The sequence below is a fragment of the Carassius auratus genome, chromosome 5 (genome assembly GCF_003368295.1).
Source record: "Carassius auratus strain Wakin chromosome 5, ASM336829v1, whole genome shotgun sequence".
In the NCBI taxonomy this organism is placed as follows: Eukaryota; Metazoa; Chordata; class Actinopteri; order Cypriniformes; family Cyprinidae; genus Carassius; species Carassius auratus.
Genome location: NC_039247.1, coordinates 9,091,226 through 9,106,225, shown reverse-complemented (window position 1 = coordinate 9,106,225; position 15,000 = coordinate 9,091,226). Strand labels below are relative to the sequence as shown.

General features: G+C 38.9%; 1 protein-coding gene across 1 annotated transcript; it reads right to left on the bottom strand.

The window, feature by feature from the left end:
* Positions 1-199: 199 nt before the first annotated feature.
* LOC113073775 (vesicle-associated membrane protein 5) lies at positions 200-3,792 on the bottom strand. The gene is made up of 3 exons (XM_026246539.1): positions 3,619-3,792; positions 1,253-1,396; positions 200-872 (listed from the first exon to the last, which is right to left on the bottom strand). The coding sequence occupies exons 1-3, from the start codon at positions 3,619-3,621 to the stop codon at positions 678-680; spliced, it is 342 nt and encodes a 113-aa protein (XP_026102324.1). The 5' UTR covers positions 3,622-3,792; the 3' UTR covers positions 200-677.
* Between the last annotated feature and the right edge of the window lie 11,208 nt (positions 3,793-15,000).

The following is a 15,000-nucleotide window of genomic DNA, read 5'->3' as shown; positions in this document are numbered from 1 at the left end:
AAATCAGAATCTGGATTACTCCCAATAATGCACATTTTGTATGTCTCCATAATCAAACACATCTGATTAAACTCATCAGCTCATAGAAACTCAGAGACCTGAAATGGGTCGATCATATAAAGACATACAAAATATGTATTGCTGTGGGAACCAAGGCTTGAAAATTAGTCCGTTAATAATTTGAAAAAAAAACCAAACACACAGACATTTTTTTTGATTTTGAGATCATCACACACACTTTTCACTGATGAAAAAAGGAATGAAGAAAGGCTTTTTTTTTCAAGAACAAGATTAATGCTCTACTCCCTGAAAATGTCTACGCCATCTAACATATTTTTCCTGCTACACTTTAACCCGTGGTTGGCACTGATTTATCTAAATTATGGCTAAAGTTCAGTCCAAAAAGAATACATGTAAACTGTTACAATTAATGTCACATACTGATGTGTATTACCATTGAAAAATCAAAGCATAAATTATAGTGACACCATGGTATCATTTGTATCAACCACATTATTTTTAAGCATCCTCTTGAAAAAAAAAGTAGCATCACAGATTTAGTTTGTACATTTATCGATCTATAAAACTTTCCTCTTCTTTACATTTTCAAGGTGGTGATTTGAAGAATTTCAAACACAACTTATGTTCACTCATCTTCTTATCTGACTGCTTATCTTCTAGCCATCTCCTGGTGTTGCCGGCGTGTCTTCAAGTGTGTTTTTACTGTCCTGTCTGCTTAAGCTCACAGCCAAAACTACAATAATGATGAGGAACACTGCAGCTACAACTGATACTATGATCACTTTGTACTTAATATTCTCCCAGCGCTTCTTCTGTTTCACCTTAGTCGAGGTCTTTGAGAATTGTTCACTCTGAAAAAGTACAAACATGAAAATTATTTCATATTACATGTGATAAAACAGGAAACCAAAGTGAACTTGCTTTTACACAAGTTTTGTTCATTTCATAACAAAAGGAAATGGCTTTCTAAAATTAACGAGGTAAACTAAACTCAGGTTTTCCGTACACCCCACCTAGACACTATTTATAGACTTTGACATGCCGTTGCTTTCCCCAGAAACCCAGTTTATTGTCATCCGAAAACTCAAACCATGAAAACAGGACCATAAGACCACAGAACACATAAATAAGTGGGCATGCTTTTTGTCAAGCAGTTATAAATGCATAAAATAAATATGTATTAAATGATAATATAAACTATCAAGGAAAACAGCCGTCACAAAAGATCCACCTTTTCAAGGAGTTTATCAGCTCGGTCCTCCAGCTCCCCGAGTTTTCCTGCACGCTCGTCAGCCTTTTCTATGTTATTAAGCATGATGCCTTTGATATCCTCCACATCCTGCTGGGCCTGATGGAGGCGGCTTTGCCCATTCTCCTGGAGAGAGATGAAATCGATATATTGGGAAACACAGAATGACCTTTACACAACATACATTATCATCAATTCATTTCTGCAATGACATAATTTTCCCTACGAGGGACTAAATTGTCCTATTAGATGTTTAACAGAAGAGAAATGCAGTCCATGACTCTTTAAAAACAAAAATGGCAATGACGACTTCCTGGACACCTTCCATGATATTGCGCTTAGAGTTCTGTTTACAACAAGCACTGGGAATGGAATTCTGGAACATTGCCTCTGCTCTCAAAGTTTCACATGGATCAGCTCAGGGGAGAGACAGAGAAACTGTGCGTCTCAACAAGCTATTGCATCAAATCCCACAATGAGGCCTTTGTGAAAACAACATGGCTGAGGTCCACAAAACCCATGAGAACCATTTAGAGATCGTGACCTCCCTGACAAGAGCATTGTATGTATGTGTGTGTGTGTGTGTATATATATATATATATATATATATATATGTGTGTGTGTGTGTGTGTGTGTGTGTGTGTGTATATATCTCAGTCGAGTCAGAATGTTTATTCCTCTCTTTGTGCTCAGAAGGATGCAAGTGACTTGAGGTCAAGGATTAGTTGATGAGTGGTCCATCATAGATAGGAAACGGTCACACAAAGATCAATGAAATTATTCATTTTACAGGAAATACCCCTTATTATTCATGCCATCTTACGTGAGAGCTGTACACAATAGAACAGTGGTTCTCAACTGGTGTGTCACGGCCGAAAAGTAGGTCACAAGTCTGTTTTAATAGGAATAGTGAGGATAAAAACGAACTAAATGCAAATAGCAAATTGCAACTAACATTATAATTGTGTTTGGAATATCAAAATAAATAACTTTTATGTTTTAAAAGGAAGGAGAAACCCATATATTGTTTTGTAGAGCTTCACATGAATTTTCACTCATCAGTAGGCCAGTGAGCATATAAAAAAAAAAAAAAAAAAAAAAAAAATTAAATATAAGCATGAAATTTCAAGAAACATTTATCATCTAATAACAGACCAACAAAAAGTTTTTATTTTTTATAAGATACAAAACATATAACTAAATAAATATCTGTGTATAAATATCTGTTGTAAAATAAAAAAATAACCACATTAGGATACTAAAGCTAAACCAGTAAAAAAAATTGATATGAATAGAAAAAAACAACTGATAAGAATGTCATAAAATACAAACATAAAATGGATTAAATACACACACATACACACACTGTACAAATAAATAAATATTGGTGTATAGCCTAAATAAATACATAAATATCTGTGCTAAAGCAAAACGATGATATAGATCCTATGGATCAGAGTAAAGAAGTTTGGGAAACAAGATTTTAGTTAAATACGACCATGAAATGGGCCATTGCATATATAAAGGAATATGTAAATAAATACAATTGTAATATTGAGATATAGTATGTAAATCTTCCCCTTTTAAAAACAGGAAGCACAAAGTATAACAACAAAAACTTATAACCGAAGAACATGTTGATAATCAGTTTTTCATCACTCGTCGCATATTATGAACAGGATACATATCTCTTTTTACATCCTTTCTTTGCCTCCTTCCTTCCTTTCTCATTTTGGCTGTTATAATGTATATGGGATTTCCTTGAGACTGGGAAAAGTCCCCTTGTGTGTTTCAACTAAACACTTCTTATGTTGTCATCTCAAGCCACCGGAGATGAACCAACAGTAAGGGTTAATGACCTTCTAGATGACATTCAGATAACTTTTAACATGGGAGAAAAAAATCCAAACAACTCATTAAAAATGAAATGTTGTCTGACTTGAGCAATCAATGCTAATCAACTAGTTAGTCCCACTGTACTGTATCACAGCCCTCAAATTATACGTTTGAGCTGCTATTCTATATATAGACTGTCAAGCAATAATAGTCTAGTTATCAAAATCAAAGTATAATTTTACTTTCATAATGCAAAGAGACATGATATAAAAATATAGATGATGAAACTAAACCTGTTTGGACCATAGAATTAAAAACAAATGCATAAATAATAGATAAAGCAAATGTTTGCATATAGTTAAATGTTTTAAGTTTGTCTAAACCGTTTGCCTTTAAAAGTTCTTCTGCCCTCACATGTCCATATTTTTAGTAGAATAACTAATGACAGCGTAACAAACTTCCAACACAAAATAAATAAATAATTAAAAAGCTTCAAAGACAAAACAACTTACCATTGTTTTAATCTGTCGCTTTTAATACACCAGAAACTGTCACCGAATATACTGCATCTGAAAGAGAAACCAGCGGCTGATAACGAGAAAATAACCCAAACTCGGTATCTTGAAACTTCATACGCGTCGTCACACAACTTTACCCGTCTGCTCTTCTGCTGCTGGAAGGAAGCGTCTGCCTTTATCTGCTGGGCGTCACTCTCACTGCGCAGCTGCGTCACACTGCCTGACTGTGTACGTAAGGCTATTGTTCTTGGCCGTGGACCAGAATGTGCACTTTAAAATGAGTGCACGACATTATTAGGGCCTGAGCACCGAGGTGCGAGGACCCTCTTGTATCTGCTTTGTTTTTTTAGGGCTCAAGCCCGAAGGGGCGAAGAGCCCTATTGTTCTTCTAAGGATTATTCTTCTTATTATTATTTTTTTTATTTTTTATTAAACCTTCCGGGGGGTTTTAGGGGCCTTAACATGCTCAAAAACTCTTGAAAATTGGCACACACATTGGAATCTGCGGCCATCAGGACGCTGCAGAGGCTGGGACCCGGGCGTGGCACAGGGACTCTACAGCGCCCCCTGGAACACCTTCAGAAATCTTGAACCATAGCTCACACACACTTGCATGTATTTATATGAAACTCGGTACACTTATAGATCTCATTAAGCCGAACAACTTTCACACTTTATGTCTTAGGCTCCACCCAACAGGAAGTCAACTATTCAGGGCTGTTTAAAAAAAGCATGCTCTGGAATTTGAAATACTCCTCTGAGGATTTCAACCCGTTCGTCACGAAACTCGGTGAACATGATCTCAAGACATTGGGGATGAAAAATTGCGAGGGGATTTTTGATATCTCGAACGGTTTGCCCGTGGTGAGGCGTTGAAATTATGGCGAGAAATGAGAAACAGGAAATGTCTAATAACGTCCACATACATTTCCTGAATTTGATCAAACTTCATTGGTTTGTTCGTTGTATGATACAGATCGTATATATGTGACTATTAAGAGTCAACGTTATAGCGCCACCAACTGGCAGCAGGAAGTGAGTCATTTTCAAAATGTTTTGAATTTAGCATCTTATTTTTACTCGATTTCCTTAAAACTTCATCAGAATAATGACAAAACACGGCCGATGTAAATCTGTTGTGGGGATATTGATATCTAATATGGCGTTGCCATGGCAACGTGTCAAACTTGAATGTTCTGTTATGGTGAGTTTGAGGCAGACAACAAGCTCAGACTTACATGAAACTCAAAATACATATCGGTATTATTGATAGCTAGACAATGGCAAAAGCTTTTAAAAGGGCGTGAAGGAGGCACGCTATAGCGCCACCTTTTGTCAAAAGTGGGGGGGTTAGTTTTAGCTACAGACACAAAACTTGGTACATAAATTGTTCTAATCAAGACGGACAACTTTCTAATTCACAGTCATAAGCTACGATCAACAGGAAGTCGGCTATTTTGATTTGAATGTGTATTTTTGAGATTTTACAGTTGTGAATTAATGCATACTCCTCACAGGGGAAGTACACTATACACACCAAACTTTGTCTACATGAAGAAAAACCATTGAGGAACTTAAATTGCGAACGGATTTTGGTTAGCTTGAACGGTTTTGTCGTGGTGAATTTTTGAAATGACAGTAAAAAGGGAAACATTAATTGTCTTGTATGTTTAAATTGCAGCTTCCAAACACTTCAAAGCATTTTTTTATACAAAGATCAAATCATTCTGAGGAAATATGCATAGTTTCACGACTTTACAACACTGTATGGATAAAAGAAAATTAAAAAACTGTCAGACTTCTCAACTGACATGATCTCACTCTGGCCACCCTGTCTGTGTGAGGGAAGGGAGGGGGAGAGGGAGGGGGAGTGTGAGGGGGTTGGTGACTGTGACAGTGTGTGTGGACTGTAGGGAGGGGCTGTCTGGCAGAGAGAGAGAGAGGGAGACCTAATCATCCCTTTAATAATCAGGAAAAAAAAAAAAATATTTTAAATTGTTATTGTTTTTGTTGTTGCTAATGGTGGTGTTTTTTCCTTACATTACAGGTTAAGAAATCTCTTAGGCCTTATCCTTTTCTGTCAGTTTTAAGGATTTAACAACATCCTAAGAACCCTAATTTGTGCTGCAAAAAATAATTTCAAACTCATTTGATACTGACCTATGACAACCTGTGACGTGACATGACATTTATTAATCTCATGGATGTAACAGTAAAACTCTTCAACTGACAGATAAAGCTGCAATGCAAGCAAAACTATTTCACAAATGCTTATAGGTCATTAAAATCATTACAAAACACTAATACATTATTTAAGGATTTGGTAACACTGTAAAATAATGTCTAATTTGTTAACATTATGCAGTATAACATAGTATGCAGTCTTCGTAGGGCACCAACTCCCAGAGGGGGCACCATCCCAGTTGCTCAAAAAACAAAACAAAAAAAAAAAACATGCGCCATTCTCCCATCCACACTCGCGACCGCTCACACCTCATGTTTGCGGCTGAATGTTCGTAATTGATGGATGGACATCTATGCCTGGGTATAGGACATCAGCAATCCGGCACAGAGAAAAGAAAACTAAAGAAAATAAAACAGGCATAAAGTTGTCTTGACATTGGACTTTCTAGAGTCTCAAATTTAGGGTCGGTCTCTAAAGTTACATGTGATATTGTTATACACTTTTCTAACGTCAGTAGCATTTGAAGAGAATGACTTACAGTCATAAAAACAACTGTAATTGTTCATCTAGGTGACAGCTATAATGCACAATTAAATTGAATGTTTGATATTTATTACAACAAACTGTAAGTCATATGTAAATTATGCTACTTTTTCACATGGGCTCAAATGCAAATTTGAAGCTCAATAGCATTTGAGAAGAAAGACTTGCAGTCACAAAACAATTGTAATGTGTTCATATAGGTGTCAGCTACAATGCACACCTTATACATTTTTTATAAATATTAAAATAAAGTGTTACTAAAGTTATATATATTGTTCTGTGTATGTGATTTCAAAGTCTAGATTGGTGGGAATTTACCCTTTAACTGCCGCATCCCTTAAAACTGATTGTCAGAGGGTTACTGTAAATGCTTATGCCCGCTGGACACAGTTATCCTGATGCCACCGGGGTGGCGTTGCACTGATGGCTTGAGCCCGACATCGCTGCTTGCAGCTATATTATTAGGGCCCGAGCACCGATGGTGTGAGGACCCTCTTGTATCTGCTTTGTTTATTATTATTATTATTATTATTATTATTATTATTATTCTTCTTCTTCTTCTTCTCCCGAATGAATCGCATTTTTGAGGGCTTTAACATGCTCAAAAAGTCATGAAACTTTGCACACGCGTCAAACCTGGTGAAAATTTTCGTGTGATATAGGATTCAGAAGAGGGTGTGGCAAAATGGCTCGACAGCGCCACCTATACCAAGAAAATCAACAGCCTTCAAGCTATGTTTCACGTACATGCACGAAAATTGGCACACATATGTAACACACCAATACCTACAAAAAAGACTCTTGGAGCGAAATTCTAAACCCAACAGGAAGTCGGTTATTTTTAATATTATGAGCATTTTTTGTGTAATTTTGGTCATTTCCATGTGTTGTATTTTAACGAACTCCTCCTAGAGATTTCTTCAAATCAACACCAAATTTGGTATGCCTAATCTAAAGGCCTTTGCGATGTTAAATTGCGAAGATCTTGAGTTTTCGTTGAAGGGCGTGTCCGTGGCGGCCTGGCGAATTTCGATGATTCGCCATGAAAAATTAAGTTGCTATAACTCACACATACAATGTCCAATCTGCCCCAAACATCACATGTTTGATGAGACTCCGAACCTGAACAGATTGACATGCCCATATTCAGTTATAGTCATAGCGCCACCTATTGGCAACAGGAAGTGACATATTTTACGCTGCGACGAACTACTCCTACAAATTTTATGACATCAATGTCTTTTTTGTGGTCAGTCTAATCTAAAGGCCTGTGCCATGTTCAGTTGTGAAGATCTTGAATTTTCGTTAAAAGGCTTGTTCATGGCGCCGCAACGAAGTTCGATGTCTCGCCATGGGAATAAAAGATGTTATAACTCAGGCATAAATTGTCCGATCTTCCCCAAACTTCACATGTGTGATAAGAGTCCTGGCCTGAACAGATCTGCCGGCCAATATTCCACCGGGTGTGGCAGAATGGCTCGATAGCGCCACCTATACACTTTAAACGGAGTGCGCCTCGAGCTATGTTTCACGTACATGTACAAAAATTGGTACACACATGTAACACTCCAATACCTACAAAAAAGTCTCTTGGTATGAAATCCGGATCCCAACAGGAAGTCGGTTATTTAGAATTTTCCCTTCAAAATTGGTGTTGTTTTTGCCATTTTCAGGGGTTGTACTTTAACGAACTCCTCCTAGAGATTTATTCAGATCAACACCAAACTTCTTCAATGTAATCTAAAGGCCTTTGTGATGTAAAATTGCGAAGATCTTGAGGTTTCGTTAAAGGGCGTGTCCATGGCGGCCTGCCAAATTTTGATGTTTCGCCATGAAAAAGGACGTTGCTGTAACTCAGACATACAATGTCCAATCTGCCCCAAACTTCACATGTTAGATAAGACTTCTGCCCTTAACAGATCTACATGCCAATTTTCAGTTATAGTCATAGCGCCACCTGCTGGCAACAGGAAGTGACATGTTTTACGCTGCGACAAACTACTCCAAGAATTTTTTTGAGATTAAAGTATTTGTTGTATTCAGTCTAATCTAAAGGCCTGTGCAATGTTAACTTGTGGAGATCTTGAGTTTTTGTTAAAGGGCGTGTACATGGAGCCATGACAAATTTTGATGTCTCGCCACAGCAAGAGAAGTTGTTGTAACTCAGGCATAAAATGTCCAATCCTCCCCAAACCTCACATGTTCGATAAAAGTCCTGCCCTGAACACATCTGAAGGCCAATATTCCATTATAATGATAGTGCCACCTGCTGGCAACAGGAAGATTGGCACATATATGGAATAAACATTGATATATTCTACTTATATTTATGAGTTTAAACGCATATTTCTCACCGTTCACCTTTTAACTAAAGCCACTCGCTGGCGGTGAGCCCGGGTGCGAGGGCCCGTTCATCGCTGCTTGCAGCTTTAATTAGGGCCCGAGCACCGATGGTGTGAGGACCCTCTTGGAATTGCTCCGTTTATTATTATTATTATTATTATTATTATTATTAGGGCCCGAGCACCGATGGTGTGAGGACCCTCTTGGAATTGCTCCGTTTATTATTATTATTATTATTATTATTATTATTATTAGGGCCCGAGCACCGAAGGTGTGAGGACCCTATTGTATCTGCTTCGTTTATTATTATTATTATTATTATTATTATTACGGTGCCAAATGAATCGCCTTTTTGAAGGCCTAAACATACTCAAAAAGTCAGGAAAATTTGCACACACCTCCGAACTGGCGAAAATTTACGTCTGAAATGGGTTTCAGAAGTGGGCGTGGCAAAATGGCTCGATAGCGCCTCCTATACACGTTCAGCGGTGTGCGCCTCGAGCTACGTTCCACGCACATGTATGAAAATCGGTACACACATGTAACACACCAAGACCTACAAAAAAGACTCTTGGAGCAAAATTCTAAACCCAACAGGAAGTCAGATATTTTTTATTTTATGAGCAAATTTTTTGTCATTTTTGCCATTTCCATGCATTGTATTTTAACGAACTCCTCCTAGAGATTTATTCAGATCAACACCAAATTTGGTATGCCTAATCTAAAGGGCTTTGCGATGTTAAATTGCGAAGATCTTGAGTTTTCGTTCAAGTTCGTGTCCGTGGCGGCCTGGCGAATTTCGATGATTCGCCATGAAAAATGAAGTTGCTATAACTCAGACATACAATGTCCAATCTGCCCCAAACTTCACATGTTTGATGAGACTCTGACCCTGAACATATTGACATGCCCATATTCAGTTAAAGTCATAGCGCCTCCTATTGGCAACAGGAAGTGGCATATTTTACACTGCGACAAACTACTCCTAGAAATTTTACAACATCAATGTCTTTTTTGTGGTCAGTCTAATATAAAGGCCTGTGCGATGTTAAATTGTGAAGATCTTGAGTTTTGGTTAAAAGGCGTGTCCATGGCGCCGTGACGAAGTTCGATGTCTCGCCATGGGAATAAAAGATGTTATAACTCAGGCATAAAATGTCCGATCTTCCCCAAACTGCACATGTGTGATAAGAGTCCTGGCCTGAACACATCTGAAGGCCAAAATTCCATCAGGTGTGGCAAAATGGCTCGATAGCGCCACCTATACACTTTCAACAGAGTGCGCCTCGAGCTATGTTTCACGTACATGTACAAAAATCGGTATACACATGTAACACACCAATACCTACAGAAAAGTCTCTTGGTACGAAATCCGAATCCCAACAGGAAGTCGGATATTTAGAATTGTCTCTGCAAAATTGGCGTTGTTTTTGCCATTTTCAGGGGTTGTACTTTAACGAACTCCTCCTAGAGATTTATTCAGATCAACACCAAACCTGGTCAGTGTAATCTTAAGCCCTTTGCGATGTTAAATTGCGAAGATCTTTAGATTTCGTTAAAGGGCGTGTCCATGGCGGCCTGACAAATTTCGATGTTTCTCCATGAAAAAGGAAGTTGCTGTAACTCAGACATACAATGTCCAATCTGCCCCAAACTTCACATGTTAGATAAAACTTCTGCCCTTAACAGATCTGCATGCCCACATTCAGTTATAGTCATAGCGCCACCTATTGGCAACAGGAAGTGACATGTTTTACGCTGCGACAAACTACTCCTATAATTTTTTTGAGATTAACATATATTTTGTGGTCAGTCTAATCTAAAGGCCTGTGCAATGTTAACTTTTGGAGATCTTGAGTTTTTGTTAAAGGGCGTTTCCATGGCGCCATGACAAAATTTGATGTCTTGCCACAGCAAGAGAAGTTGTTGTAACTCAAGCATAAAATGTTCAATCTTCCCCAAACTTCACATGTTTGATAAGAGTCCTGGCCTGAACACATCTGAAGGCCAATATTCCATTATAATGATAGCGCCACCTGCTGGCAACGGTAAGATTGGCACATATATGGGATATACTTCAATATATTCCACTTATATTTAGGACATTAAATGCATATTTCTCAATGTTCACCTTTTTACTATAGCCACACGATGGCGGTGAGCCCGGGTGCGAGGGCCCGTTCATCGCTGCTTGCAGCTTTAATTTATTATTATTCTTCTTCTTCTTCTTCTTCTCCCGAATGAATCGCATTTTTGAGGGCTTTAACATGCTCAAAAAGTCATGAAACTTTGCACACTCGTCAAACCTGGTGAAAATTTTCGTCTGATATAGGATTCAGAAGAGGGTGTGGCAAAATGGCTCGACAGCGCCACCTATACCAAGAAAATCAACAGCCTTCCAGCTATGTTTCACGTACATGCACGAAAATTGGCACACATATGTAACACACCAATACCTACAAAAAAGACTCTTGGAGCGAAATTCTAAACCCAACAGGAAGTCAGTTATTTTTAATATTATGAGCATATTTTGTGTAATTTTGGTCATTTCCATGTGTTGTATTTTAACGAACTCCTCCTAGACAGTTCTTCAAATCGACACCAAATTTGGTATGCCTAATCTAAAGGCCTTTGCGATGTTAAATTGCGAAGATCCTGACTTTTCGTTGAAGGGCGTGTCCGTGGCGGCCTGGCGAATTTCGATGATTCGCCATTAAAAATGAAGTTGCTATAACTCACACATACAATAACCAATCTGCCCCAAACTTCACATGTTTGATGAGACTCCGAACCTGAACAGATTGACATGCCCATATTCAGTTATAGTCATAGCGCCACCTATTGGCAACAGGAAGTGACATATTTTACGCTGCGACGAACTACTCCTAGAAATTTTATGACATCAATGTCTTTTTTGTGGTCAGTCTAATCTAAAGGCCTGTGCGATGTTCAGTTGTGAAGATCTTGAGTTTTCGTTAAAAGGCTTGTTCATGGCGCCGCGACGAAGTTCGATGTCTCGCCATGCGAATAAAAGATGTTATAACTCAGGCATAAGATGTCCGATCTTCCCCAAACTTCACATGTGTGATAAGAGTCCTGGCCTGAACAGATCTTCAGGCCAATATTCCACCGGGTGTGGCAGAATGGCTCTATAGCGCCACCTATGCACTTTCAACGGAGTGCGCCTCGAGCTATGTTTCACGTACATGTACAAAAATTGGTACACACATGTAACACTCCAATACCTACAAAAAAGTCTCTTGGTACGAAATCCGGATCCCAACAGGAAGTCGGTTATTTTGAATTTTCCCTTCAAAATTGCTGTTGTTTTTGCCATTTTCAGGGGTTGTACTTTAACGAACTCCTCCTAGAGATTTATTCAGATCAACACCAAACTTGGTCAGTGTAATCTAAAGCCCTTTGCGATAATAAATTGCGAAGGACTTGAGGTTTCGTTAAAGGGCGGGTCCATGGCGGCCTGACAAATTTCGATGTTTCGCCATGAAAAAGGAAGTTGCTGTAACTCAGACATACAATGTCCAATCTGCCCCAAACTTCACATGTTGGATAAGACTCTTGACCTGAACAGATCTACATGCCAATATTCAGTTATAGTCAAAGCGCCACCTATTGGCAACAGGAAGTTACATATTTTACACTGCGACAAACTACTCCTAGAAATTTTATGACATCAATGTATTTTTTGTGGTCAGTCTAATCTAAAGACCTGTGTGATGTTTAGTTGTGAAGATCTTGAGTTTTTGTTAAAAGGTGTGTCCATGGCGCCGTGATGAAGTTCGATGTCTCGCCATGGGAATAAAAGATGTTATAACTCAGGCATAAAATGTCCGATCTTGCCCAAACTTCACTTGTGTGATAAGGGTCCTGGCCTGAACAGATCTGAAGGCCAATATTCCATCGAGTGTGGCAAAATGGCTCAATAGCGCCACCTATACACTTTCAACGGAGTGCGTATACACTTTAAACGGAGTGCGCCTTGAGCTATGTTTCACGTACATGTACAAAAATCGGTACACACATGTAACACACCAATATCTACGAAAAAGTCTCTTGGTACGAAGTCCAAATCCCAACAGGAAGTCAGTTATTTCGAATTTTCTCTGCAAAATTAGTGTTGTTTTGGCCATTTTCAGGGGTTGTACTTTAACGAACTCCTCCTAGATATTTATTCAGATCAACATCAAACTTGGTCAGTGTAATCTAAAGCCTTTTGCGATCTTAAATTGCGAAGATCTTGAGGTTTCGTTAAAGGGCGTGTCCATGGCGGCCTGACAAATTTCATTGTTTCGCCATGAAATAGGATGTTGTTGTAACTCAGGCATAAAATGTCCAATCCTCCCCAAACCTCACATGTTCGATAAAAGTCCTGCCCTGAACAAATCTGAAGGCCAATATTCCATTATAATGATAGCGCCACCTGCTGGCAACAGGAAGATTGGCACATATATGGAATAAACATTGATATATTCTACTTATATTTATGAGTTTAAACGCATATTTCTCACCGTTCACCTATTAACTAAAGCCACTCGCTGCCGGTGAGCCCGGGTGCGAGGGCCCGTTCATCGCTGCTTGCAGCTTTAATTAGGGCCCGAGCACCGATGGTGTGAGGACCCTCTTGGAATTGCTCCGTTTATTATTATTATTATTATTATTATTATTATTATTATTATTATTATTCTTCTTCTCCAAAATGAATCGCATTTTTGAGGGCCTAAACATGCTCGAAAAGTCATGAAACTTTGCACACACCTCAGAACTGGCGAAAATTTACGTCTGATATGGGTTTCAGAAGTGGGTGTGGCAAAATGGCTCAACAGCGCCACCTATACTCGTTCAACGGTGTGCGCCTCGAGCTACGTTTCATGTACATGTATGAAAATCGGTATACACATGTAACTCTCCAATACCTACAAAAAAGTCTCTTGGAGCAAAATCCGAAACCCAACAGGAAGTCGGTTATTTCTAATAATATGAGGAAATTTTGTGTCATTTTTGTCATTTCCATGCGTTGTATTTTAACGAACTCCTCCTAGAGATTAATTCAGATCAACACCAAATTTGGTATGCCTAATCTGAAGGCCTTTGCGATGTTAAATTGCGAAGCTTTTGAGTTTTCGTTAATGGGCGTGTCCGTGGCGGCCCTGGCGAATTTTGATGATTCGCCATGAAACACGAAGTTGCTATAACTCAGACATACAATGGCCAATCTGCCCCAGACTTCACATGTTTGATGAGACTCCTGACCTGAACAGATTGACATGCCCATATTCAGTTATAGTCATAGCGCCACCTATTGGCAACAGGAAGTGACATATTTTACACTGCCGATTAACTACTCCTAGAAATTTTATGACATCAATGTATTTTTGTGGTCAGTCTAATCTAAAGGCTTGTGCGATGTTAAGTTGTGAAGATCTTGAGTTTTCGTTAAAAGCTGTGTCCATGGGCGCCGTCACGAAGTTCGATGTCTCGCCATGGGAATAAAAGATGTTATAACTCAGGCATAAAAATGTCGATTCTTCCCCAAACTGCACATGTGTGATAAGAGTCCTGGCTGAACACATCTGAAGGCCAAAATTCCATCAGGTGTGGCAAAATGGCTCGATAGCGCCACCTATACACTTTCAACAGAGTGCGCCTCGAGCTATGTTTCACGTACATGTACAAAAATCGGTATACACATGTAACACACCAATACTACAAAAAAGTCTCTTCGGTACGAAATCCCGAATCCCAACAGGAAGTCGGTTTATTTTGAATTTTCTCTGACAAATTGGCTTGTTTTTGGCCATTTTCAAGGGTTGTACTTTAACGAACTCCTCCTAGAGATTTATTCAGATCAACGACAACCTGGTCAGTGTAATCTTAAAGCCCTTTGCGATGTTAATTTGCGAAGACTTTAGATTTCGTTAAAGGGCGTGTCCATGGCGGCCTGACAAATCTCGATGTTTCGCCATGAAAAAGGAAGTTGCTGTAACTCAGACATACAATGTCCAATCTGCCCCAAACTTCACGTTTAGAAAAACTTCTGACCTTAACAGATCTACATGCCCCACATTCAGCTTATAGTCTAGCGCCACCTATTGGCAACAGGAAGTGACATTGTTTTACGCTGCGACAAACTACTCCTATATATTTTTTTGAGATTAACATATATTTTGTGGTCAGTCTAATCTAAAGGCCTGTGCAATGTTAACTTTTTAGATCTTGAGTTTTTGTTAAAGGGCGTTTCCATGGGCGCCATGACAAAATTTGATGTCTTGCCACAGCAAGAGAATGTT

Bases quoted from the DNA above. Each gene is read 5' to 3' on its own strand.
- LOC113073775 (XM_026246539.1), bottom strand. The intron at 873-1,252 runs GTGGATCTTTTG...GTACTTTTTCAG, and splicing joins CTGATAAACTCCTTGAAAAG to AGTGAACAATTCTCAAAGAC.